This window comes from Pagrus major, chromosome 7 (genome assembly GCF_040436345.1).
Source record: "Pagrus major chromosome 7, Pma_NU_1.0".
NCBI lineage: Eukaryota > Metazoa > Chordata > Actinopteri > Spariformes > Sparidae > Pagrus > Pagrus major.
In genome coordinates this window covers 7,138,990-7,166,623 of record NC_133221.1, presented here as the reverse complement: position 1 = coordinate 7,166,623, position 27,634 = coordinate 7,138,990, and the positions used below count along the sequence as shown (strand labels likewise).

General features: G+C 40.8%; 2 protein-coding genes across 3 annotated transcripts; one reads left to right on the top strand and one right to left on the bottom strand.

Moving 5' to 3' along the window:
• Nucleotides 1–132: 132 nt before the first annotated feature.
• LOC140999258 (tubulin alpha-1C chain-like) lies at nucleotides 133–2,786 on the top strand. The gene is made up of 4 exons (XM_073469582.1): nucleotides 133–261; nucleotides 1,150–1,372; nucleotides 1,469–1,617; nucleotides 1,727–2,786. Exons 1-4 carry the CDS (start codon nucleotides 259–261, stop codon nucleotides 2,702–2,704), a joined length of 1,353 nt encoding a protein of 450 aa, XP_073325683.1. The 5' UTR covers nucleotides 133–258; the 3' UTR covers nucleotides 2,705–2,786.
• Nucleotides 2,787–3,317: 531 nt separating this feature from the next.
• On the bottom strand, nucleotides 3,318–26,841 carry jph2 (junctophilin 2). Of its 2 annotated transcripts, XM_073469580.1 has the most exons (7): nucleotides 23,183–23,561; nucleotides 19,685–19,873; nucleotides 19,060–19,648; nucleotides 9,021–9,139; nucleotides 6,298–7,232; nucleotides 5,261–5,361; nucleotides 3,318–5,170 (listed from the first exon to the last, which is right to left on the bottom strand). In XM_073469580.1, exons 1-6 carry the CDS (start codon nucleotides 23,559–23,561, stop codon nucleotides 5,281–5,283), a joined length of 2,292 nt encoding a protein of 763 aa, XP_073325681.1. In that variant the 3' UTR covers nucleotides 3,318–5,170; nucleotides 5,261–5,280. The 2 variants fall into 2 exon arrangements, with proteins under 2 accessions (XP_073325681.1, XP_073325682.1); XM_073469581.1 differs by lacking the exon at nucleotides 23,183–23,561 and adding an exon at nucleotides 26,737–26,841 and having other exon boundaries at nucleotides 19,060–19,873.
• Between the last annotated feature and the right edge of the window lie 793 nt (nucleotides 26,842–27,634).

Below are 27,634 nucleotides of genomic sequence, written 5' to 3'. Positions count from 1 at the left end.
TGACACGCACAGAACTCGTGTCATGTCATCGCGGAAGCGGACTGTTTCCTTTTAGCCAATAGGAATCCCCCATGTGACTCTGGCGACCAATAGGATTCATCAGCACATTTCCGCCGGTTAGACAGTATAAAAAGCCCCGCCCGCCATTACCTCCGCAGTTACTTCTTACAAAGGACTCATTACGGCCGGACTGTAAGAGATAACGTAGTCTCTTCCACTTTGTTAATCTAAAATACAAACTTAACAGCTTCAGGAAACATGGTGAGTATGAAAATATGGTTTCTTTAGTTATAATGTGTTAATTTTAGGACATTTTTCAAATCTATAAAGTGGGTCATCAAGTGGCAGCCCAACTTAACTAAATTTTATCAACTTAAAGAAGCAGTATTAATGGTCTACAATCTAGTTTTGATTGGAAAGAAAAAGTCAAAATGGAAGACGGTTGAACTTCGTCTTCAAGGGGTCGTTTTGACTGTAACTTTGGTGATAAATGTGTAACTCGACAGGGCGCAGCCCAGAAATTGTTCACTGTTCAAACGTCTGGCTGACAGTTTGTAGTTTATCCTGTTGTCGGAGGTCAATGTGCTCTCAGCCTGAAACATTCCTGTTTTTACCGCCTGTTTGAAGGGGCTTGGCCTTCATGACACTGCAACCGCAGGCTTTTCAAACAAAACCTATTCACTAACATGTTTGATATTTTATGCGGTATATTGTCGAGGTCTGCTACCTTTTTGAATATAAATCTTTAACTACAGGTGTGTTTGTTTTGTTGTACCACAGAACTTTGATGCGGATTTTCTTTTGTTCTCATCACATGATTTTCTTTTTTCTTTAAGCACGTGAGTCTGAATAATCAGCCTCTTTGTGATATAATGTTTTCTGTAGGGTGTTCTGTTCACAGGTTAACAGACTGCAACATGTCATCAGGTGATAGGATTAGTCATGATGATCTGGTGTCTGGTTCTCTACAAAAGAGCCTTTTTCCTCCTCAGATCTTGCACTAGCTGTAGAGAAGTCCTCAACATGTGATGAGTAGCCTTCAGCGTCTGATTAGTTACAATTTCTACTAGAACTTCTTCAGACAGCCTTTAAGACAGTCGGGCGTATTTTTATTATAATTTCCTATCTTTTTCCCCCCCCCCTCCACAGCGTGAGTGTATCTCGGTGCACGTTGGTCAGGCTGGTGTCCAGATTGGCAACGCCTGCTGGGAGCTTTACTGCCTGGAACATGGGATCCAGCCGGACGGACGGATGCCCAGTGACAAGATCCGTGGAGGAGGAGATGATTCCTTCAACACCTTCTTCAGTGAGACTGGAGCTGGAAAGCACGTCCCCAGAGCTGTTTTTGTGGACCTGGAGCCCACTGTCATCGGTAAGTGTGACTCCTCCTATATGAGCATTAATTTAGGAAATACCTAATAATTGTAAACCAATCTGATACATTGTCTGTTTTTGTTTCCTTTTTTAGATGAAGTGCGCACTGGTACCTATCGCCAGCTGTTCCACCCTGAGCAGCTGATCACAGGCAAGGAGGATGCTGCCAACAACTACGCCCGTGGACACTACACCATCGGCAAAGAGGTCATCGACCTGGTGCTGGACAGGATCCGCAAACTGGTGGGTAAAATCAGAGCAGAACAAGTTAATTGCAAATTTGACTCCAGAATATCTAATGAAATGACATAACTCTAACTCATATGTGATCATTGTCTCTCTCTGTCCTCAGTCTGACCAGTGCACTGGCCTTCAGGGCTTCCTGGTTTTCCACAGCTTCGGCGGTGGCACCGGCTCTGGTTTCACCTCCCTGCTGATGGAGCGTCTGTCTGTCGACTACGGCAAAAAATCCAAGCTGGAGTTCTCCATCTACCCCGCTCCCCAGGTGTCCACCGCTGTGGTGGAGCCCTACAATGCCATTCTCACCACCCACACAACCCTGGAGCACTCTGACTGTGCCTTCATGGTAGATAACGAGGCCATCTACGATATCTGTCGTAGGAACCTCGATATCGAGCGTCCCAGTTACACCAACCTGAACAGGTTGATGAGTCAGATTGTGTCCTCCATCACTGCCTCCCTTCGTTTCGACGGTGCCCTCAATGTTGATCTGACAGAGTTCCAGACCAACTTGGTGCCATATCCCCGTATCCACTTCCCCCTGGCCACCTATGCCCCTGTCATCTCTGCTGAGAAGGCTTACCATGAGCAGCTAACCGTGTCAGAAATCACCAACGCCTGCTTCGAGCCAGCCAATCAGATGGTGAAATGTGACCCTCGCCACGGCAAGTACATGGCTTGCTGCCTCTTGTATCGTGGTGATGTGGTGCCCAAAGATGTTAATGCTGCCATTGCCACCATCAAAACCAAGCGTTCCATCCAGTTTGTGGACTGGTGCCCCACCGGTTTCAAGGTTGGCATCAACTACCAGCCACCCACTGTAGTTCCTGGTGGAGACCTGGCCAAGGTCCAGAGGGCTGTGTGCATGCTGAGCAACACCACCGCTATTGCAGAGGCCTGGGCTCGACTCGACCACAAGTTTGATCTGATGTATGCTAAACGTGCATTCGTTCACTGGTATGTTGGTGAGGGTATGGAGGAGGGTGAGTTCTCTGAGGCCAGAGAGGACATGGCAGCTCTGGAGAAGGATTATGAGGAGGTTGGAGCTGACAGTCTGGGAGAGGAGGATGATGAAGGAGAAGAATATTAAACGGGCATTCCGTTGTATTGAACTCTGATCTGTGCCTTTTTTTTTTCTTTATAATGTAAAGAATAAAATCTGTTTGAGTTCACTATTGTTTACACTCTTTAATACACTCTTCCCACACAGTGCTTTTAAGGAGAATTTAATGCTGCAGTTTAGTCACTTGGGGGCAGTGCTGTTCAACAAATGTTTCAGCTCCACACTATGCTGAAGTAGGGAAACTACATTAAGCTGTAGTTTTTAAAAAAACAAATTACTTTTACACTTTCAGATGTCAGTGTTCCATTTGCAAATCTCAGTTGACTTATTTTAGGTGTGTTTTACATGAGAACTGAGGCCTAACCCTGGTTTGGTTTAAAATAGGGTGTGGTATTCATTTGGCCCAAGGGAGGGATGGGGGGGGGGGGGGGAGGGTGTCTCTTGCTGGCAGACAGGTGGCGTTTAAAAATACTTAGTTCTTCTGTTGCTAGACTGGATTTCTTCTGTATAATGAATGGTATTGTATGGAAATCATGGAATAAATTTAGGAACTTGTAAAGCAAAATTTAGAAGAACCATAATATAGGGAAAGAGGTGAAGATGCATACAGAAGAGCTTTAACCAAAACATTAAACACACATGTTGTAAAAGTTTTTATTTAATTTCAGCTTTGTTCATTTTGACCAGGTTTGGCTACACAAATGCTCTTCCTCAAATTCAGCAATGTTATTTGATTTCATTAAACGCACTAAAACAGACAAAACAATATGGCTCCTACATGAATACTGTTTATTGCACATAGCATTGAGTTCATCTGCCAATTTGTTTCTGTTACTAAGGATAAACTATCCACCCAAAATGTATTCCACATATATAGTTTTTATTTTGTAGATTTTCTATTTTGGCATGAAAACGATGCACAAGCAGTGCACTGTGTTAAAACAATTTCAGCTAAAAAACCTCCTCTGAAAACCCATATATTGATGGATAAAAGAGCGGGGAAGAAATATTAAAAGGCACATCTGGAGAGTGCTCTCCTCAATGTAAGACCTGGAGTTAAGAATCATTCTCTATTTTTTCTCCATCTCACAATCACAAGGTATTCTGACTCCTTTGGGAAATAAATAAATTTAGGTTTGCATTTTCCCCTTGACAAAAAAATCCTGCGGCAGAATATTTTGAATTCTGAAAAGATGTGCACTTCAAAACGGTACAAAAATACAGACACATACACACAAAGTGCCCTCATGCGTACAAAAGTTGAACTCATAATTGGCTCTGAAGCACAACAGGCCCTGAATATAATGCAGTGGAAGAGTGTGGACAGTATTCTATGTTGAAACATACATGAATCCATGAACCCTACACAGGCAAACACATCATCCAAACCCACTTCCTGCTAATATTGTATTAATATAAATCTGTAGCTTGAGCAACCTTATTACAACATACAGAGATTGTTTTAAACAGGAAAAAATCCCAGCCTTCATTTTCTGATCGCTTATCCTATCGCAAAACATACACAACTCTCATTTAAAACCACCTGGGTGCTATACAGCATTGAGGAGGAACATACAGTACGGACACAATAGCAGTGACACTCATAAGCTTCCTATTTTCTTTCTCTATTTGGTTTATCAGCTCCCAAACCAAAGCAGCAGAATGACAACAAATGCATATAAATCCAAGTGAAAATAGAAAATTTCACAGTGTAGTACACCACAGTCTCAGATACAGATTTTTGCAGGATGTAATTAGCCGAAATGTAACTCGTAATGGAGTCTGAAGAGCAACAAGAAGAGAACAATATTGGCTTTACAGTGTTTTCTGGAGAAAACATTTCATATTCCTACTTAATGAATCTTTTTCAGCTTTTTAACCACTTTGCAGATAATTAAAACAATGATTTTTAACAGTTATCACGCTAATCTTTCACACGTCTGCTGCAGTTGTGTCTCAACAATCAAGTTTTTAAGTGGAGAGAATATTCAGTCTGGATGCTTTTAACATTCCTTCAGCCGGTGATTACATATGACAAGCAAACATATCTTGTGACAAAACATAATGAACTACTGAGTTTGTCCAATCTGCCTGACTCGGTGTTGTGAGAGTCAGCCACTGTTGAGTTAAAAGCCCTTTTGTAAAATGTTGACACACCTGTGACACACGAAGTTGGATCGAGACTTCTTCAGTGCCACCCTGCTTCTCCAGTACTGAGAACATACTCTAACCATCCAGCCCCGACTTCATCACACCAACACCATCATATTCAGATGTACTGAATCCTTTCAGTCGTTCAATGTCCTTCAGTTTGTCAAACCTCTGGAAAGAGAGGAGCTTCACAGAGCCTCACACAGTCACACCAACAAAAACCTTAAGAGGAGCTGCGGCTGTCTGCATGAGGCTTCTTTTTCTCCTCAGCGGTCGATGCGGTTGATCTCCGGTCCTAACTGAGGAGGAGGCAGGCCATCTCTCTCCAACACTGCTGGTGACCTGCAGCACAGAATTTGTTCTTTTTTTAGTGGGCTCCTTTCACTCACCTACAAGAAGGGCAGAGTTTACTGAATATGTATACTTTACTACCTGAGGAGGCGGACAGTATCTCATGACAAAATGTGTACGAAGAGAATGGCCAGGCCGATGTTGAGCAGGATAACCATGCAGATCATGATGGTGTTTGGGCCCTAGAAAGACAGGAACAAATGGGATATGATGTCATATCTCGAATGTGAAGAATTAAAATTACTACTTGAAGGAGTAGTTAGACATTTTGGGAAATATGCTTTTTTGATACCACTCTCATGTCTTTCCATAGCTTAGTATAATGGCTGGGAGCAAGGGGAAGCAGCTCGCCAGGCTCTGTCAAAAGGTTCAAAAGAAATCTGTTTTCCGGCACCTCAGAAGCTCACTAATTAACTCGTTTCATCTTCTCTGTGAGCTTTAGAGGTGCTGGGAGACTCTTTTTAGAAACCAAAACAGCGTACTTCCCAATATGTCAGTTTATTACTTTAATATTTTTTAAAACCAAATCATTAGTAGGAAATTTAACAATTTGTACTCATGTGGCTTTAACCAATTTAACTTAACGAACCCTGAAAGGATAAGTTCACTCAGAAATGAAAATTCAGACATCATCTACTCAGCCTCGTGCTAAAGGTTAGGTGAAGTTTCATAGTCTACAAAACATTTCTTCACAGCAAAACAGCGTTGCTCCATACAGCTCGCACCAGAAGCTCTAAGATCCCAAATTGATTTGAAAAGACACCCACTTCAGACAGGGTGAATGTATCCTTTAAATATTAACACTCTAGACAACACTGTATAAAAAGAAATCTCTGTAAAATCAACAGACCACATGTTGTCCATGTCATGTAAAGAGGAAGAACTTCTGCTACAAGCCATCACATCACAAAGTCAGGGGATCAACAATGTCAGTAGGATTCTTCCTCTTTGGACCACGAATGTCTGAAAATGTCGCGGCAATCTGTCAAATAGTTGTTGAGATATTTTCGTCTGGACAAAAGTGGTGGACTGACTGACAGACTGACACCCTATAGACTCGCTGCTAACATGCCTAAAAATAATCTAATGTGAGTCAGTGTGTATATTTGCTGTCTTACCTCCAGCTCCAAAGACTCTGCACACACCGCGTTGCTTGAGTTTGACACCACAGACTTCAGTCTGACTTCTGCTCTGGAATCCACCTTCGGGGCTGGTTTGGCGACGATGGGTTTGGCTTCCACTTGCTTTGGTACTGTTTTAGGTTCACGACTGGGTGCTGGTTTCGGGGACGGAGCTGGGCTGGGTTGCCATTTCGGTAATGGCTTTGTCGTCTCTGCTTTGCTGGAAGGCCTGCTCACCTCCCTGGACTCCACTTTGTTCTCAGAGACCGACGGCACTCGCTCGTGGACTGATGGAGCTCTTTCAGGTTTGACCTCGACGGGTTTAGGCTCGGGGGTGACAGCTTTGGCGGACACTTTGGAGGCGGGGCGTGGTGCTTCTTCTTCATCTGGAGCGATGAGGCTATTTCTTACAGGGGCAGCAGCAGCAGCGGCAGGAGCGACGTCTGGAGCTTTAACCTCAGAGTCAAACTTCTGCAGGGGCTTGATCTCCAGGTCAGAGCCCTGCTCGATCTTGTTGCTCTGACGACTTGGGGTGCGAGAGGGGCCACGGCTGCTGGGGGCCCCTCCGCCCTCAGGTGCAGCCGAGGCGGGAGCAGAAACAGAAGTTGAAGGGGTAGTGGGGCGACTATTGGGCTTGCTGTTTGGTTTACTGCCACCCTTACTACCACCACCTTTACTGCTTTTGTCTTCATTCCAGCTTCCTGGACTGAGGAGTTTGGGGTCTTCCTTGCTGATGATGCCTGGGCTGGGGGAGGGGGTGCGGCCTGGGGATGAGCCAGGCATGAGGCTGTCCAGTTCATTCATGAGTGGGCTCTCCGGCGGTGTGGGCAGGGGCTCCTCCTCCGCCAGCAACGGCTCGTGCAGTACAATGTCTGTGTTCTCACTGCCTTCCACGACCTCCTGTAGCACTCTCTTCTTCAGATACTCAGGACCTGTGTGGGACCAGTTCAACCAGTATATTAGTGTTTACAGACTCAATATATTAAAAGCAATGATAAGCACTGTTCTCTGGCTTTATTGATGTCACTATCATGGAAAAAATATTATCTAGGTAACATTGTTGTCATGGTGCTCTCTTTTCTCTCTCCCTCTTCAAGACAAATTATATTTAATTATAGTAAGAAATAACTACAAGACTAAATTTAAGAAACTCTCTTTTTTTAATCCCCTGCTATCCTTCAACCAGATTAATTACCTTTGAGTAAAACACCAGGAAATAGCTACAGGAGGAGAGATTTTACATCTTTGAAGGCAACTTTATAATTATGCTTCCAGAGGCTTGTTACAGGTAGCAACCCTTAATAATAATTCTCAACATCAATGCATGTGTTCATTCAGAAGTTGGTTGTTTTTGCTCATGTTTCAAAGAGAAAAATGTGTGGGAAAATGCCAGAGAAAAAAAAAAAACACAAGTGAAAATGTTTATGTCAAAGAGGAAGGGGAGCTTCTTAAAAGTTCACCCTAACATTAAAATTCAGTTGTTATCTACTCACCCTCATGTTGATGGAAAGTTTCGTAGTCCACAAAAAATGTCTGGAGCTTCACAGCTAAACAATGTAGCAGCATTCTCAAAATGTTTTGTGGACTATGAAACTTCCACCAACTTTCCATCGGCACGAGGGTGAGTAGATAATGACTGCATTTTTATTTGTGTGTGAACTTGACCTTTAATATGAAAGGATAAAACTATTTTAACATAACGGCAACAAACCTCATGAAAAAACCAAAACCAACAGTGCATCATAGTTCATCCCTCCCTAGTACAGCTGATAGTTGGCTGTCAGCCCCAAGGCTATTTGTTTCTAATGAAGATATAATGCATAATATCACCAGACTTTTCCTTAAAATTTTGAGGCTAAAGGGCTGTTTTTCTGGTACAAACGTGACAGATGGTGCACACGCTGACACTGTATTTCTGTGTTGTTGTCTCCTTGGTGAGAGATCTTTCATGGAAGAATGCAAAGCAGGACTCAGCCAGGCCTTGTCCATTTGTAGTATTAGTCAGAGACAATTCGGGCAGCCGCTCAGAAAGCTGGATGACTTTCTGTTTGTGTCTGATTGCTTTAAGGCCTCTGCTGAAAGCGAGAAAAAAAAAAGCAAGCAGCTCCTAAATGACTGGACTGCTTTCCTGTAAATGTAAGTGCGTGTCGCCAGACCCGCGATGAAACTGATACGACCCCTTCGACCCAATAAGATGTTCCTTTTTTAGACATTCAAATGCGTCTACCCTTGTGGGGAGCCTCAGCCAAGGATCCACTGGCTCAAGCTGGAGGTATGTACAGGGACACATTATAAACTAGATGAGTGGTGAGCAGTTATCAGTTTATATTTGCCGTCTCCTTTAAAAAATGTCACGCAGTAAATAAGAAACTGTTGTTAACGTCCTACAATCTCTGCACCAGCTAAACAAAAACATGGATGTGTGTGTGCTATTTATATTAATGCCACAAATATAAAGAGGATTTGTCTGCGGTGTGCATTCATGTAATTTGAGTAGGATGGTAAAAATGAACTCCAACTATACAAGATAAATAATTCATGACATCCAATTTCAGGTGAGAGTAGCTGCTTGAATAAATCTGTGCTTTGAGTCATTAAGTCTTTGTTCCCACACTGTATTGTCCTATTTCACAGATGTAACAGTGTGTTTAATAGCCCGGAGGTTTTTGCATGTTATCATCCATTTTGAAGTATTCCTCTTGGATGAGAAGTCCACTGACCTGGCTGGTAGAAGGTAGGGGAGAGCTCTTTGGCCACCAGTCTGGCGATGCTGGACTCACTGTTGGAGGCCTGAGCGGCCTGTTCAGCTGCCTCTGCCTTGGCCTTTGAATGAGTCGTCCTGCACGGGACAGATGCAACACAATTCAATCATGGTACCACAACAATCATCCAGATGTTTTATTTTCATTTTACTGTTAGTGGCATGAGTTATAATCTGAGTATTGTCGTAATTTTAATTTTGCTTAGCATAATGACTGGAACCAGGGGGGAACAACTTGGCTTGGCTCTGTCCAAGGGTAAGAAAACCTCAGAGAATCTCAAGGTCACTAATTAACTTTTGTTTGTTTAACCTGAATAAAACCTGTATAAAACCCCATTCAAACCAGAAAAAGTTTCAGCATGTAACTCTTCTTAAAGTTCCAATATTTAAGAAGTTGATTTTTGAATCTCATTCCCAACTGGTTAAATATTGACACGTTGGGATGGTGGCCGACCCGTCCTACAATCCCAAAGCGTCAGTATTTGACAAGTTGGGAATCAGAGTCAAAGTTGGGACTCAAAAATAAACTTTTCTTACAAATAGGGCCTTTAAAGGTACAATTTGTAAGAATTTTAGTTCAAAACTTTCAAAAAGATATCAACAGAAGTTTTAATGTTACATCAAAAACGTCTATTTTGTGGCAGAGACATCCACTGAAGTTAGCATGCTAATCAGCTAGCCCTGACCCTTCTCGTCTCTTAATATGTCCAATCGCTTGGCTCCGGTTCTGGTGCTCCCAGTCAGGACCACTAGCTGCACGGCTAACTGGGCTAATTAGCTGTGTGTTTTTTGGACTGCTGGTATGAAAACAAAACAAGCCATCAGCAGACATTTTATAGACCAAACTATTAAACTGATTTATTGTGAAAAAAATCTTCAGACCAACAATTAATAAAAATAATTATTTGCAGCTCTAGAATCACAACCTGGTCAGTAAATAATATACATTACTAAACGTTTTAATGCACTCTGACCTTGATTGTGACCTTTTTTTAAATCAATCAAAGCACGGGCCTTGAAAATTACCCCCAGGAGATGATGGCTTTAAACTGTTTAAGACTGACCCAAAATACCGACAGCGCAGGGCTTGTTTATGGTATTCAATCATGTTGAAATGAAGGCCAGGGGTGGGAGACTTCTGGTCATATGGCTCATTAGTATTATTAGCTATCGAGAGAGGAGAGATGTCCCTCTCTGCTGTTGGGCTGGGACAGAAATAAATTATGCTTTTATCGCCTCCACAAAGACAATGAGTTGTTGCTGGCAAGTCACCGAGGGCTCCATCACCACACATTTAATGTGACAGGTAGACGGAGAGGACACCCAACACTCGCTAGATAATGAGCTCATTGTTCAGTTAGCTGTGGACGAGACCTTGAATTCAGAAAGTGTACGGTTGTATTTTTCTGTTAAATAAAGAAAAGTTTATTTTGTGAGTTTATTACACTAAAAGCTAAGAGAGTTATTGAAACATAGCAAACGTGTCGCTTGCATAAGTCTCCCAGCTGACACTACGGGGGCTATACTATTGGACTATCGCCTCTTGAGGTAATTCTTCCACAAAGGAACAGTGAAGTTTACAAAAAACCCAAACTTTGATTTAACAGTTCAACAGTCTGTTCAATCGAACTCTAAATCTTCTGTTTAAAGGGGCGCTATGTAGTTTTGGAGCAGAAAGTCAAACTCAGAATTTAAAATTCACAATGGACTTGCATTTCTAAAGCGCTTTTCCAGTCTACTGACCTCTCAAAGCGCTTTACAACACTCGTCACATTCATCCATTCACATACTGATGGCAGATGCCACGCAGGGTGCCAACCTGCTCTTCAGGAGCAATTTGGGGTCAGTATCTTGCCCAAGGATACTTCGACAGGCTGGGGGAGCCTGGGAATCAAACTAGTGACCCTCTGAGCAACCCAATATTAATGAGGTTTTAATAGCAGGAGCTGATATTCTTCAAATAAAACACGAGAGGGATCAGATGTTTCAGTAGCTGCTAGAGACGTCATTCTTTTATATATATGCAGTTGGAAAACTTGACTCAAGTGTTTGACCCATGCTCTTTTGGCAGATACGGTAAGTAGCAGTCTCACCAGTCAAGTTTGAAGCTGAACAGAGAGAAAAAAGCACCACGCACCATCCCTCCTTGTGTTTCTCAAGCCTTCCCCTTTAAATTATTGAAGAACAAGTAACAGAACACGCAGAAGAAATCTGGGGACACCGAATCACTGTGAAGTCACTTCCAGGTAGACAACTGAGAACTGACTATGCGGAAGATATCGTAAACAAACTCTGTAATTGGTGCTGTAGCTAATGCAAATGAAATATACCATGAATAAAACTAAAATGGCTAAGCACACTTTCACAATACAAACAATAGCAATAATTACAACACTCATCTGCTCAGTGAGGCTTTGAGCTAAATTCTTACATCATTTATCAACATCTGATATTTAGCAGATGTAATGATACTATGATTGTCACAAAACAGTGTTTGTGGGAATCTCAGTTTTACATATAATTAGTAGTGAAACAAATCATTGGACGGATTACAGCAAAAGTCAGAGGATCATCAAAGTCATGAGGATCCATCCTCTGGGTACTATAAATATCTGTACTATGCCATGGAAATGTTCACCTGGATAACAGAGAACATTTCACCTGCTGTTGGAAACTCAGATGATCACCAAAGTCAGTTGGCTTCATCTACTGGGGGCCAATAAAAAAAAACTTCATGGCCTCGTATCAAATATCTGTTGGAATAATTCAGTCTGGACTGACAACAACAAAGCCACACCGCTCGCACGACTAAAAAAACAACATCTGAGTGCTGAGAGTTCAAGGCTGCAGCTATTAACTGTGAGAATTACTGATTGTGATTACTCTGTGGATACTTCACATACTGTAACTTTACACTGAGCTGAAAATAGCCGCCTGCTCCACTTGAAGACTCGGTGGGGAAGGTGCTTCCCACTGGAACAATTAGAGACTCCTGAGGTTCCCTGTTAGAGATAGATGAGCTCCACCTGTCCACACACAAGTCAGCACCTCCTCTTCCAGGAAGCCCTTCAGCCTGTTCTCACAAATCACACACGTTTATGATGACACTGAAATCATTCATTAAAAGGTAGAGTCATACTAACAATTTCCGAGGCAGGCTGAAACTAAATCATACCACACGAACACAGCACAACAAAAACAACACACACAGACTAATAAAAGGAACATGTTTAGGAATACAACTTTTAATTTTGCCAACTACCGCTTATGAAGTAGCTGTCAATGAATCCAATGAAAACACAAAAATAAATAATGTTTTATAACAGGAATAACAGAGTGAGCAGCTTGTCAGCAGAGCAGCGGCTTCACTGGTCTCTCTGCGATGTGTTCAGGCACAATATTGAGTGTAGGTCATCCTCATTTTGCTGCTACAGCTACAATTACACTATAACTGCACTTACAAACCTAAAACAAAGATAAACAGGCCTGAACTGTAAAACTGAGCTTCAGGTTCTGTTGTGTATCGCAAATAAAACTTATGTCAGACGCTCACGAGACAAATGACAACAAGTAAAAGTACTTTGGAAAGTAGCCAGCTAGAGCAGAATCACCACCAACACTAAAAAGAAGGTAGGTGGAAGATGGCTCGTCGCAGCCAAGTGGCTTCAGTAGCTGCTACAACCCACAGTGTGTCTGTGCCAACACTACTGTTAGTGCCGGTAATGTGCTGAAACATCAGACTTGAGAGGTGATACCATCACATGTCCTTTAGTGTTGAGTAACAGCTCACTCTTACATTGCATTGCAAAGAAAAAACAGCTTTATTCTTAATTAACAAGTAAAGTTATTCAAATGTAGTATGCTGCATTAGTAAATATCATAAAGTGCCTCTGGGAAGTAAAGAGCAGCTTAATATGGAGTTTCCCTAATGGAAGCATATATTTATAGAGAACCAGCAATGTAATAATATATCCTCCACTGTCATTATAGTTGCTAAAATTAGCTAGCATAGCTGCTAACAGTATGGTAGGTGGCAGAGCTAATATGGGGACTGTTTTGACTGATAATACCCACCTGACCTGAGAATGAACATTGTTCAGCTGTTGAGTGTTTGTGAACATTTGAGTAACTGTTCAACCTTAGGCTCTGGTGCATCACTCAGCTACTGTATTAACTGTAATCCCATCTTAAAAAACAAAAAAAACAAAAAATAGAACAAATCAAGAAATGAAATAAAACAATGGTAAGTCAATGAAAACTTAATTACATGATAAAATCATTTGTGGTAGTCGTGGTTTTGGGGCTACCTAAACACAGTCTTGCTGGCAGTGAGGAGATACAGGCACATTTTTTGGTGGATTACAGGCGGGTGAAACAAGCCATGAACACAACATTGACATATCACCAACTTTTAAGCTGAAATCCCCAAATTGTTGGCAGACAGGTGCTTATTTACACACCCAAAGGACAAAGAGCCACATTAGCATTCATTTGGAGTCTGTCCACAGGCCACTTAGTAAATTTAGGTCCAAAATTAACACTCTGGTTTCATCTTTTCTGTCCTCTGTGGTACAGAGCAGGTGTTGTGTGGTGGGTTTTAAGACCTTTTTCACCCCAAACAGCTGCCTGCTGGGGCCAAATGGAAACTACAGCATCATTTCATGTAAGTTCATCACTACAAGCTAATCCAACCAAACATGTGATCCATTGTCAGTGTTGGTTATAGTCGCTTTAAGTTGTCAGCAGTTAAGCTGATGATATGGTCTACGTAATTGTTGATGCATTAACGTGTGCATAATTTTAATTCCTTTATATACTAGTAAATGTAGTGAAGCACAAAGTACGTTTCACTCTGAAAATAAAGTACATGTACCTCAAAATTTAACTGACGAAGTTAAGTAAATGTATCTAGTTACTTTCCAGCACTGCAGGCAGAGGAAATGGAGGCGATCTCTTGAGTAAACAGATTTTTTTTTTAAGCCCTCACCAACAATAGAACAAAAGGATATTTGCCAGAATGGCCTTTTAAGTTGTCTAACTGTGTTGGTTCTCCAGTGCTTCTCTGCAACCAAACATGACATTTGACACTGTGACCTAAATACCCCTTATGCTTTTAGGGGCGCCTTCAGAAGATGCTTGTTGTACTCTGAGGAGAGATGAGACATCAGCTGTAGGAACAAACTGCCTCCGACACTCAAAGCTAAGAGATCAAAGAATAATCTGCACATTAAATCTTAATTTAGAGCTCAGCGAATGTAAAAGCTGTTCTTCAGATAGGTCCGACTGCTCTGCTGTTTTGTAACATTTGTTTTTTGTCATGCTGCAGTTGCCCCGGAGGCTGTTGATGGCAAGAGATACTCTGTCAGTTTGGCATGTGCCACTGGATCTTTGTGGAGGGTCCTATTCAACTGTGTCGCAGTGTGTGTGTGTGTGTGTGTGTGTGTGTGAGACAGAGGGCGTGTGAAAGAGTGATTTAGTTTCTATTAAAAGACGACTAAATGTTGCGGCGTATAATTGAATCACTTTGCCAAAATACACATACATTAAGAGCTAATTGCAACCTCATTATTGCAACATTGCTAAGAGGTCGCATCTACATAGATCTCATCAGTTTCTCTTATTACTCATCGGCTAATTTTTCCTCTGCCACATTATTTCTCGTTTAATAAGTAACTCATAAAAAAACAGAGTGTGAATAGCCCTGATCTGAGGTCAGGGCTGAACTGTGTTTACAAATGTTACGCCCCACTGATCGCTCACCAACACAAAATGCTCGTATCAGCAGTACAGTATGTAATCCAAGCTGCACAACTAAAGCTAGGTGTGGTACATATACACGCTAACCCTTTATACCCAAGCACTTGCTTATGAGCTGTGTCATATTTATATCCAGGGAACCATTTGACACCACTGCTGACGCAAGGTGCACCGAGATCTGTGATCTCTAACTGTTGCTGGTGAGCAGCAGAGCTAAAAGTTAAAGCACACAGTGGGTGAAAGAAACAGTGTAAAGCAGCAGGCAGACTTCTGTTTTCAAGCAGAGATTTGTCCCAATTGGATATTTGATTTGCTAAAACTGGACAAAGGTGAGTAAGCCTGAAATAAATGTGCAGACAAAACTAAAGAGCCACTAAGATTCACCATCAGAAAACAGTGTATGTCTGTGACTAGGCAGGAAAGATGGTGTTTGGAGGCGGGGGGAGGGGGGATAATCAGCTGTTGCATTCCCCTGTGATTGTGATACAGCAAGAGTGTGCCTGTCCATATTTAGTCAGGGCTCCTCTGTGACCACAGGGCCCCTGTGTGTGCGTCATTTACACCCCGTCCTGCAACACAGGTCCTCCTTCAGCTCAGCCCACGCAACCGAACAATGTCCACAGAGTGTCTGAATGCCAGTGGATGTTAGCTAACTGGACTTGAAGGGGCCAGGTCTGGCCCTCCCATGCAGCGCACAGGTTGTACATGTATTTTTAACAGTCGACCTCACTGCCAAAGGATCACAGAGTGATGAAAACACTGCCAGGAACAGACGTGTCATGTCTCCACTGTTTATATAATAACTGATTTTAATGTAACGTTCAGGACCACACAAGAAGGGCTGTTAGCAATACAATAAAAGCAAAAATGTCCTGCATTTAAAATCCTACTTAAAATGACTGAATTACTGTCAACAAAATGTACTTAAAGTATCAAATTAAACTACTGTTTCTGCAGAAAATGCCTGCTGTGACTGATATACTATTAAAAATAACATTTACTTGTTAATACTGATGGATCTACTGTTGTAGCTGGTCGAGGTAGAGATAGATTAAACTATTTCCAATACAGTTTGGTAGTTTAATCCACGGGCTGCCATCCAAAGGTTAAGGCCCCTCTAAAAGGTCACAAGATATATATATGAGCGGTTGTGAGATACCATACAACTTTATTGTCAGTGTACACTGATATTCAATTGCGTCCTCAGGCAACTCTGCTGAAGAAGTTTATGCACAAAGGTTGATTAATGGGAAAGGAAAGAAGAAGAAACAAAGTTCTGAGACATACATTTTTTTTGGACTTTGATCTCTACATTATGGATGATCTAGCAGGTGTTTAAATGAAACCATGTGACAAGTTTACAGGTGAAATGTCTCTTTTGTGGAGATGCTAACAACTCAATAACAACAAGGAGCTCTTTCATGATTCTCCACCAAGGAGATTATGTTTCCACCTGAGTCTGTTTGTTTGTTTGTAGGTTGGTTGGTTTTTCAGCAGGATTATACAAAACTACTGAACATATTTCCATAATACTCAGCCCAGAATAGACGTGTTTTGCATAGTGTGAAATAAGGCGTCGACATTTTCATTATTTTCCCTGGGACTGATGCATGGATCTTGATGAAAAAGATCAGGCGTATTTAAGTGGCTGGTAGCTATGAATGAGTACAAAAGGGGACTGTTGGGCCTTGGCTGAGGTATGCACTCTGCTGAGTGCCATTCTAGTTTTGTATATGAAATTTTAATCAGAAAAGTAACTCTAGCTGTCAGAAAGATGTAGAGGAGTAGAAGTAAAATATTTAATTCTTAAATATAGTGAAGTTGAAATATAAAGTAGTATGAAATGGAAGTAGTCAAATAAAGTTAAAGTACTTAAAGCTCTTTTGTTGATTTTGGCGGCCCCTGTGGACAAAAACGGTATTAGCACCACACTCCACGTGCTTTGGAAGCAGGTGAAAGAAAGACGTAAAGTATTTTTATTAATATTTTTCTTTATTAAATATCTGTTTGCAGGATGCATAGCGACAATGTCGGCTATGTATTTGTGGCTATATAAGATTAATAACTGAAATATAACGATGGTGAAACATACTAACTTTGTATTAGTGCCGTACCATCGGACTACAGAGCAGCTTCTTTTCTCAGGCTGTGAGTCTCCTCAATTCATCCTCTGCCATAAAAAAATGTTTTGAATTAATAATTTAGTTAAAATCTCCTTGCAGTACATTTACACATACAGGCAGTCGCATTCCTCCACTGGTCTTCCAGTAGTTTGTAGTTTTACAAGAACAGTACAGTATATTTCCTATGAGGTCATGTTTGGTTTGTGAAGGTCATCGCGGTGTTTCTGAAAGCAGTCCTACAAAAAGTGTTTGCTTCCATTCTTAGCTCCGTCCAGGCGCCTGTGGATTTGCTGTAGGTGATCTTAAAGCACTGATACAATGAACACGGCCCATAACTCTTATATACTGCTTATCCTCAGAGTACAATATTTAGATTTCAATCTGCAGGGACAGTGGTCTGCAGTCTATCAGTGCTGTAAACACTGAGCTTACTTCAGGTGCTGAAGATGACTGTGGACAAAAACACCACCGCCTTGTAAGGTCACAGACAAACTGATGGTAGACGTGTGCACGTAAGAACAAGAAAATATGTTTCACTACTGTTTGATGAACTGATTTAATATGAATTGATTTCAGTGAACTATAATTAGAAAGATATTTAAACATGCTAGTATTCGCCACATTTTTCAAACAGGTAATCACGGTGATTATTCACAACCAGCTATGCTCATGGATACGGTCTGTCACTAAGTTAAAGGAACAGTGACATTGATTTTTCGATGAGAAGACTGATACTAACTACTGTACCTGTTGTTTTATTTGTATTTATTTTTAGACGCCCGTTAACTTTAAGCAAAGGGAGTACCGAAGAAAACGAACCGTTCAGCTAACTTGGGTGCATTGACATTCGTTTGAATGTTGTTTAAAGTGCACTGCCCCTTTTAAAAAATAAAGATTTATAGATATCTCTCTCATATGTGTTAGCTGAGTATGAAGCTACAGCCAGCAGCTGGTTAGCTTAGCTTAAAGACTGGAAATAAGGGGAAACAGCTAGCCTGGCTATGTCCAAAGTCAATCAATCAATCAATCTGCACCACTCTCATCTCCACCTACCAGCACTCACTAATTAACCCGTTATATATCATTTGCGAGGTGCTGGCAGACAAATGGGCTAGCTGTTTCCTCCTGTGTCCAGTCTTTATGCTAAGCTAAGCTAACTGTCTCCTTGCTGTAGCTTCATATTTAACTGTAAGATATGAGAGTGGTCTCAGCACCAAACTCTGAAAAAAAACACACAAAAACAAATCTGTTTGTTTCATCAGGCGAAAACAGAAATACAAAAATGCAACTGATGAAACTCTTGCTCTTGTCTAATGAATTTATTCAACACAGTATTGTCACGATTCCTCTGAGCTAAAAACGTGAACGTGAAATGCAAAAGTTTCTCCAAAATAGAGTCAGACTGTGGACTATGAATTATCAAGGAAATTTCTAAGAAAGTTGGTCTTTTTAAAATAATTCATACAAAGAAATTAAACAAATATATTGCGAGAATGTTTGTTGTATTTGTCTTGTAACTATTTACACTTGAATCCTCTCTCTGCTACAACCTGAGCTCACCAATGACTACTGAACCTGCTCTAAAAAGCATTTTCCAGACATCTCTGCAGCCAGTAAGAACACAGAGGGGGATGAAATCAACAGTCACAGTTGGATTTTGGGACGACGCTGCTTTAGAGGTTAGTCTAGTCTTCGTTGATGAAATGTCAGACAGAGTACACTCCCAGTTCAGACAGAAGTTGTGAGGTAACAGTGTTAACAATGTTAGCAACATTCAAGTCCTGACAACTTGTATTACATTCATTACGGAGAGTCATGATAGGCTTGATGTGCTATCCAGAGGGTGATATGAAATCCTGTGGTTACATTTAACAGTCACTTCAGCCGGTGCACTCACTATTTCTTAACTGTAACACACTATAAAACAAACCTCCTCTTTGGTTTTGTTTTCTATTATGAGAATTATTGTGAGCAGCATTCAGAATCAGTGAAGGGAGTTTGTGGCTCTGAATAAATAAAGTGTCTCTTTTTATTTATCTTGTACTATTTTTTTTATTTATAACCTTAGATAAATAAGATGAACAAAGGAGAATCATCCCTCCACTCATCTGTTCTTACCTGGAAGCAGCGATCTCTGCCTTCTGCTTGCCGATGGCTGCAGCCCTCTGAGCGCCCTCCACCGCCCGCTCCACCTTGTGCTTGATCTTGGTTCCCTTCAGCTGGATCACTCTCTTCTTCATGGCCTTCACCAGCATGTTGTTCATGTACTTGCCCTCCTCCTTCCCTCCCTCTGCGAAGGTGGTGCAGCCGTAGCCGTGTCTCTGGTTGTTCAGCCACTCGCCCTCGTACTTCAGCCCGCTGGACCTTTCGCTTATTCCATATCCTGAGCGCTTGTCGTTCTTCCATTCGCCCATGTAGACCTCTGTGGTGGTGGCGTCAATGTCGGCCTCCACTGGGGGGAAATCCTCGGCTCCGGCCAGGCTTTCATCCATGCTGATGGTGGAGTTGGTGTCGCTGGCGTTGGAGCTGAGAGCTGACTCCGTCCTCAGGAAGCTGATCTTGCTCTTCTGGCTGGACAGCGAGGTACTTGATTCTGACTTCTTCAGCTTACCCAGCAGGGAGCCCCTGCGAAACAGGCCCTTCTTCTTGGGTTTGACAGCTTCTGGGTCGACCTGGAGAGTGAGGGCGAAGCCTCCACGGGATGGTCCTAGCTGGGTAGGGGTGGCAATGGGTGTCTCCTCACCTGAGGCGTTAGTGGTGGTGATGATGGGGATGTCTTGCTGCAGTACGGTGCCATTGCTGTGTTCGCTGCGTAGGGAGGTCAGGGAGGTACGAAGAGGGGAGCGGACGACTGCTGCCATGCCATAAGGAACGCTCTGACGGACCCCATAGCCGTGCCGCATCCCACCAGTGAACTGACCTTGGAAAGTACCTGGAAACATCAGAAAACAGTGAGTAAGTGACTTCCGAATAGCCTCACCTGTACTCTATGTTTAGTGCTAATTCGCTAGCTAGGATTTCGTGGCATCTAGGGTAGAGGTTGCAGATGTCAACTAACTGAATATGCCTCGTCTCACACTCCCCTGTGGTGGCCGCTAAAAACAATGAAGAATGTGAAACACCTTCGTGTTAGTTTTGTCCCTTCTGAGCTACTGTAGATATATACATATCTGTAGATATAACTCATGCTAATGGTAACGTAATCATGAACATTATCCTCCATTTCTGCCTGTAGATCCCCTTCAATCCTAAATACTGGACCTTTAAACACAGATTGTTTAAGCTATAGAGCAAAAATAGTTCACTCCATATAAAACTACCCACATTTTTATTTCTACCAGAATGTCATGGATATCTTCAGTGTGCAAAGTCTCATTCATTAATGCCCTCACTGACAAGTCATCTCGAGGTCTGGTCTCATGCTAAAATTGACATGAGTGTGGATTATAGTGACAGCTAGGCCTCAGCCCGTGAGGCCAGGAGGGCATGGGGCTTTTGGGCTATTATTACAAACTGACATCTGGTGCTATCACATCCCCCCCCCCCCCCCCCAACAACTTCCACCAGACTGGGCTTAAAGCTGATGAGTCAGCTGTTAAGGAGGGAAACCACAGCTATTGTACAAGCAGAGATCACCACAATCGATTTTAATTGTCTAACATATTTAGCTTCCCTGTACAGAGTGAAATGGATGATGTACAAGAGGCCTCCAGAGAATATCTAAGGGGTATAAACTTGTTTGTGAGATAACCAACTCTTGCTTTAAGTATAGCTTTTTCCTGTAACTGAGTACTTTCACATGTCAGTGTACCTAACTTTTACTTAGGTTAAGGATCTGAGTATTTCCTCGAACCACTGTTAATGATGATGTCGTTCAACAAAATGGAAAGATTCCTGTTGGGTTTGATTTCCATCAAGCTGTGAGCACCTCTTGACTGACAGCAGCAGGGTGATATTTTCTTCTGGGGACGGCAGTCAGTGATTCGTCTCCACGTCGCCTGCAATGAACTTGGTGCAACAGACCATATGGCACATTTAGCTTGAGGGGTATTTGTTAAAACTGTTGCATGATTTAAATAGCCTCACTACAGTGTAATCCAGTGGTGGAAAGTAACTTTTTAATCAAGCACAATTTGAGGTTTGTCTTTACTTGTGCATTTACATTTTATACTACTTAACATTTTTTTATTGCATTGCATTTATCGAATATAGTTATTAGTTACAAAATAAAGATAATATGCATGTATATAAATTAAACTACTCGACAGCATAAAAAGATGAAATTATCTTAATCTCAACCAGCTACAGCAAACGCGTAAATGTTATTACATCAGTAATAACTGTGCAAGTGGCCATCCCGCATAATGAGAAGACTTTTGTTTACTTTGGAGGCATATTTTGCTGATAATACTTACATACTTTTAGACGCAAGTGTGAGAAAAAAATGCTGAACTTTTACTTGAGTATTTTTACGTTTTGGTAGGTTTGTGACTTCTTTTACTAAAGTAAAAAATGTGAGTACTTGTTCCTCGACTGGAGTAATCACAGGAACTTAATGCAAAGCTCCAGTGTTGGAATGTAACAAAGTATTTACTCAGATACTGTACTGAAGGACAGGTTTATGCTTTACTTGAGTATTTCCATTTCATGCTACTTGATACTTTCTCTGACAACACTTATCTGTCCGGTGGGATTACTTCAAAGATTAAGATTTAACATAAAACATGAAGATCTAATCACCCAACAGTGTTGAAAGAGTTCAAACTGCCTCCACCTCAACCAACTACAAGAGTCAAATACTTCTTATACATTAGTGCATCAAAAATAATGCAGTAATATACAGTGTGTTGTAAAAAGTACCCAAAAGTAAAAGCAAAAGTTAAGATATGTTATATATTATTATATTTGGTAAGATTTAAAGTCAACAATAAGTACTTGAGTAAAAGTCTTAAAGTATCTGATATTAAATGTGTTGGTATCAAAAGTATTTTTATGGCAATAAATGTACTTAAGTATCAAAAGTACAAGTAAAACTAAATTATACATATATGCACGTATGTAGGCGTATAAACTTATTATGGGTCGACTGCAAAGTAACTAGTAACTAAAGTTATCAAATAAATGTAGTGGAGTGGACGTATAAAGTAGAAGAAAATGGAAATACTCAAGTAAAGTACAAGTACCTTAAAATTTTACTTAAGTACAGTCCTTGATCAGGTGTCCTTCGTTACATTTTATCATTGTATATAGACGGCATTCACGAGGCCAATCTTTCTGAATTATGAGTATTTTTACTTTTGATACTTTTCTGATAATACTTATGTGCTTTTACTAAAGTTACATGTTGAAACATTTACTCCTAACAGAGTATTTTTACACTGTAGTATCACTACTTACACTTAAGTAAAGGACCTGAGTACCTCTGCTACCACTGGTGAAATCACAGGAGGTTAATGCAGAAACCACTGGTGAAATGTAAGTTTATTTACTCGAATACTGCAAGAATGATTTAACTTGGTTATTTCAATTTCATGCTACTTGTTACACCTACTCCATTACATTTCAGAGGGAATCAACTGTTACAACTTTTATTTGTAAAAGGGTATTTTTACAATGTGAGGTTGACACTCTTGCTTAAGTAAGAACAATAACAGGAACTAAACTAACTAAAGGGTAATTCCATCAATTTTACACATTAAAGTGTGTTTTCAGGTCTTTGTGAGTACTGCATGTGTGAAAAAAGTAGTATTAAAGCTTTTGTGACTCCAGGGGAAGCTGCATGTAATCTGATAAATTGCCTTCAGAGATGTCAATCAGTGTCTCAGTTGCATTATGGGTAATATAGGCCCCCAGTCCACTGATCTCATCGCACTCCTATAACACAGTTGGACTCATTTTGGACAGTTAAAAAACAACCAGAGACGTCACCTTTTTTAATTCCAGATTCGTCTGTTCGCCATTTCAAAACATGCTGCCTACATTACCCACAATGCAACTCAGCCACTAAAGGACGTCACTGGAGGCAATTTATCAGATTACATGCAGCTTCCTCTGGAGCCACAAATAGATTTATACTACTTTTTTTCCCCACATATGCAGTAGTACTTATCAAGACCTGTAAAAACACTTCAATGTGTAAAACTGGCAAAAGTTACCCTTTAATTCACGAGGCTACATTTCAGAGGAGTATTTTAAAAAAGTAAAAACTCAACACTGTTAATTAAACTCTCTGTTTTCTCACCTCCATCCGCATATGTTTCTGTCCCGTATCCATCCTGAAGCCCATTATTCCACGTCCCTTCATACTTTGCTCCACTGCCGGCACTGATCCGGACTCCGTATCTGCCTTTGAAGCCATGAGTCCATTCCCCTTTGTAAATCCAGTGTCCTTTGGTCTCTAGTCCCAGACCGTGACGCTTCCCCTGCGACCAGTACCCCTCGTAGGTGTTTCCGCTGGGCCAGGTGTAGACTCCCACCACCTCGAAGCCGTAGTTCCAGGAGCCGGAGAACTCGCCCTGGCCTTTGGGTCCGGTGCAGATGCCATGGCCGTGGGCTTTGCCTCCCTCCCAGCCGCCGCAATAAGCTCCGCCGTCGTCAAACTCGAAGCGACCTCCACTCATGCCTCACCGCAGCCCAATAACGCACCGAGCAGAAACTAGAGCACTTTTTAAGTCTGTTACCTGGCTAAAGATAAAACCTCCGTCAGCCTCACTTCACCTTCACCTGACATCAAAACCGGCTGGAGATATCCTTGGTGCTGAACTTGCGGGGGTTTCTTCTTTTGGAGTTGGTTTGGGGACTTCTGAGCGTGTCCATGAAGCTCCGGTGCGCACTTCACACTTTACGCAAACTTAATTTCTCTAGTGTCTTCTTCTTCTTCTTCTTCTTCTTCTTCTTCTTCTTCTTCTTCTTCTTGGTTTCGTCGATCTACAGATTTCCTCAAATGATGGTGCTGTTACAAATTTGGATTTATGCCTGTTAAATCGAATTATTTCTGTATTTATGAGAAGCCAGGGATCTTACATGGCTTTTTCCAGGTGGCCACAGAGAAAAGCCCCTTTCCCCCCTGTCCCTGCCACCCAGCTATCTCCTGACGGTCGCTGCTGTTGGAAATATTTCAGCAGACCTAACAAGGCGACCAATCCACACACACACACCCTTCCAAAAATACAACCCAATCCTTACTCTGCTGCCTGCCTGCCTGCAAGGAGCCATGCCAGAGTCTTGCCACCTCGGGGACTGAAGTACATGCAACGTTTACCCCCTGTTTTACCCTGCAAACATACAGTTAATGCAAGTTGAACATCATTATTCTCTAATAGGCTGCTGAGCTTGATGAAAGAGAAACCTCAAAGTAGATAAATCTCTATGATTCCCCAGTGATGTTCCTGTATGGCCCGAATGGTTTCATATATCAAGAATATGGCATCAGGATCATATTTCTACTATATACCATCAGGAAATTACAGCCTGCTGTCTGAAGCTGAGGCTGTAATAACTTTATTTAATATTATGCCCCTAAACTTACACAAATTAGGCCCCCATTTGATGCGATTCTGTCCCAGGTTCCTGATAAAACTTTTGCTTTTAGATGTTTTATAATAATAATAATAATAACTTTATTCATACAGCACTTTACTTGAGTATTTCCATTTTTCCGTTACTTTATACTTCCACTCCACCTCCTTTTGGATGCAAATATTGTCCTGTTCACTCCACTACATTTAATTAATAACTTCAGACTCTAGTTACTTTACATAGGCTATTACATGATGCATCATATCCAAAGAAGCACATTTTAAAATGTATTTTATCTGCAATCTGACTCCGATAATCAAAGAAATGCAAGTCGAATCCGACAATCGGTCGACCTGTAGTATACATAATTTTACTCATACTTTTGATCCTTAAGTACATTAAATATCAGATACTTCAAGATTTTTTACTTAAGTATTATTCATTCTGGCATCTTTCACTTTTACCAAAATAATATTTAAACAAATATCTTTACTTTTCCTGAAGTATGACTTTTGGGTACTTTTCATTGGTACCAATAGTGTCCACAGAATGTAAATTAAATGGGAGAGACCTCCAAAGTACAGGAGCTATTACCTCAAAAGCACTTTCTTTACTCTCCTTTTGTCTTCAGCCTGGAGCGAGGAACAATTAACAAACCCTGATGTTGGCAGGTGTCTGACCACGCAAGGCTCTAAATGTGATTACAAGGATCTTAAATTGGATTCTTATTTCTTTCTTATTGAAGAAAGTGACTGAAGTCATACATTCTGTCAGTATGTTACTTATGGATGAGATTATAGTGAAAATAAATGATATATATTATAAATTATGGTGTATATGTTGTGATATGCTAAATCAATTACATGATTACATTTATTTTATAAACAGTGGTCATAGGTTGCTGGATAACTACTTGAGCCTTCTTACAAAGCACAGAATTTACTGCTAATAAATCCACTCATAAGTTTTTTTTAATTTAACATTTCAATCTATTTTATTTACAAACAGTGGAAATCCATGTGTTTCATTACAGGACACAGCTGTACTGTAGCTTCACTCTCTTCATTCCCTCTGCTGGACACTGTCAGTAACTACACCATTGATGTCTGAGGTGTATTGATAAGCAGTGGTGGAGTAAGTAGGCTACTCAGATCTTTTACTTACTTTAATTATTACTGGAAAAATGTACCGAAGGACCTCAAATTGTCTAATTAAGATGATTAATATAGGGAAATATCTGTCTATTTTTTAAAGAAATGAGATAAAAGTACTCTTGGTCAGTGTGATTGCTCCTAAATTTGAACTGATATTGTTTTTAAAATTGTACCTGTTCATGCATCATTACTTTTTTGTCCTTGACCTTACATTAAATATTAAATAGATATTGTGTTCACTCATTTATAGTGTGTCACAAGTTTGTATTGTTTGTGTTTATTGTTGTAACAATTTGTATGCTGCCCTCATGATCAATTCACTTTTCTTTTCTTTTTCTACTTAAGTAAAAGTTTCACCTGCTTTATTTCCTGCTGGGTGGTTTAATCTATATCAATACATTTTTAGGCTATAAGTTGATTTATATTTTGTAATATCAGTCTGAAGCTGCTTAGTAACTACAACTACAATATTTCCCTCTGAAATGTATTACAGTAAAAGTACTACAGTTGCTTGTCATTTTTCAAATTAAGATTTTGGCCGGATTAAATGGACAGATTCTTCTCGGCAAACTATTATATGCACATCTTGATATTGGGTAAAAAATAAATAAATATAAATACTGATAATAATAAATAAATACTTAAAAGTATGATATCTATGAATTCTGCACTAAAATTAATTAAAAAAACAACTAGACCCTTATGATATAATTTGTTGTGTTGTGTAATTTAATTTTTTTATCCCAAAAGTTTCCAAAAATGTTAAAAACCAGATAAAACCATAAAAGTATTCAAGCTAGCGGTGCGTTTCATTAGGTCGCACCTGCTACTTCCGGGAACAGGAAGTCAGCAAACAAGACAAAATTTAAGGTGAATAAAACTCAATAATAATAATAATAGAATAAAACATTAGCTCATTTGTGACTATTTGTGCCTGAATCACATCAGATAGATTTTAACATCAACAGAGAAACGACTTTGAGGCAGGAACAGTTGTGTTTATCTGCCACAAACAGCTAGCTTACTTAGCTTAGCTTACTCTGACTGTGCGCTAGCCGTAAGCTAACGTTAGCAAGCAGCGTCTCCTTCAGGTCAACTCTGGTGAATCCAGTAGTTTACTCACCTGAGGCTCCGGATGTTTTGTGTTTCTATAAACTGATTAATCTACAAGTAGTAAAGTTAAAGCTAGAATAGTTTGTAGCTAAAGTAAAGATTAATGAGTAGATGAGTCTCCGTGTTCAGTGTGATGACGTTTAATGGCCGCGACAACTTCTGTAGTCTCATGTAGCCACTTGTTAGCAACCGCAGTTTCTACGACACTTAAGGCGCTTTATAATGAAATTGTGGGTCATTTAATGATGTATTTTTATGTCGTAGATCAAAACGTGTAAATATCTTAAGCCTGTTGTAACCACAGACCTTAATTCAGGTATCTAACTGAAATCAATTAAACACCCTCAGGAACCGGATGTGCAGAAATGCTAACTGATATCCGGGTTGAAGGACTACAAACTACAGTGCTTTAACCCTCTGTCTACCCCCAAAGTGGCAATAACTCCCTTTTTTTCACTTGTAAGCAGTTGTAACAGGTACATTTCTTAAATGGGCCTATTAAAAAAATAATAAATCACACTTCAGTAGCCCACAGTAGGCTGCTTACTTCCCACCACTGAAAATATAGACCCACACACATGTTGCAAACATCTGTTGACATTTTCCTTTCCTGTTTTATTTATTTATTTATTTGGTTCGTTTTGTCCGGACAGTTGCACTTCACCCACTCCACACACCCTCCGTGTCCTTACTACGAGCCGCCTGACCTTCCACTGACGCGGGTCTCCACCGCGCATGTTCGTGCGTGGCTCCATCATGTGACGTAACACGGCCACACGTTGATTTTAATTGTAAGTGCAAGCAGCATGCTGGAGTAAGTAGCTATTTGCATATGGGATCAGGCTGGTGTTTTTTTTAAATTTATTATTTTTTATTTTTTAATTTCTTGCTTTCAGTCGGAGGTGAAG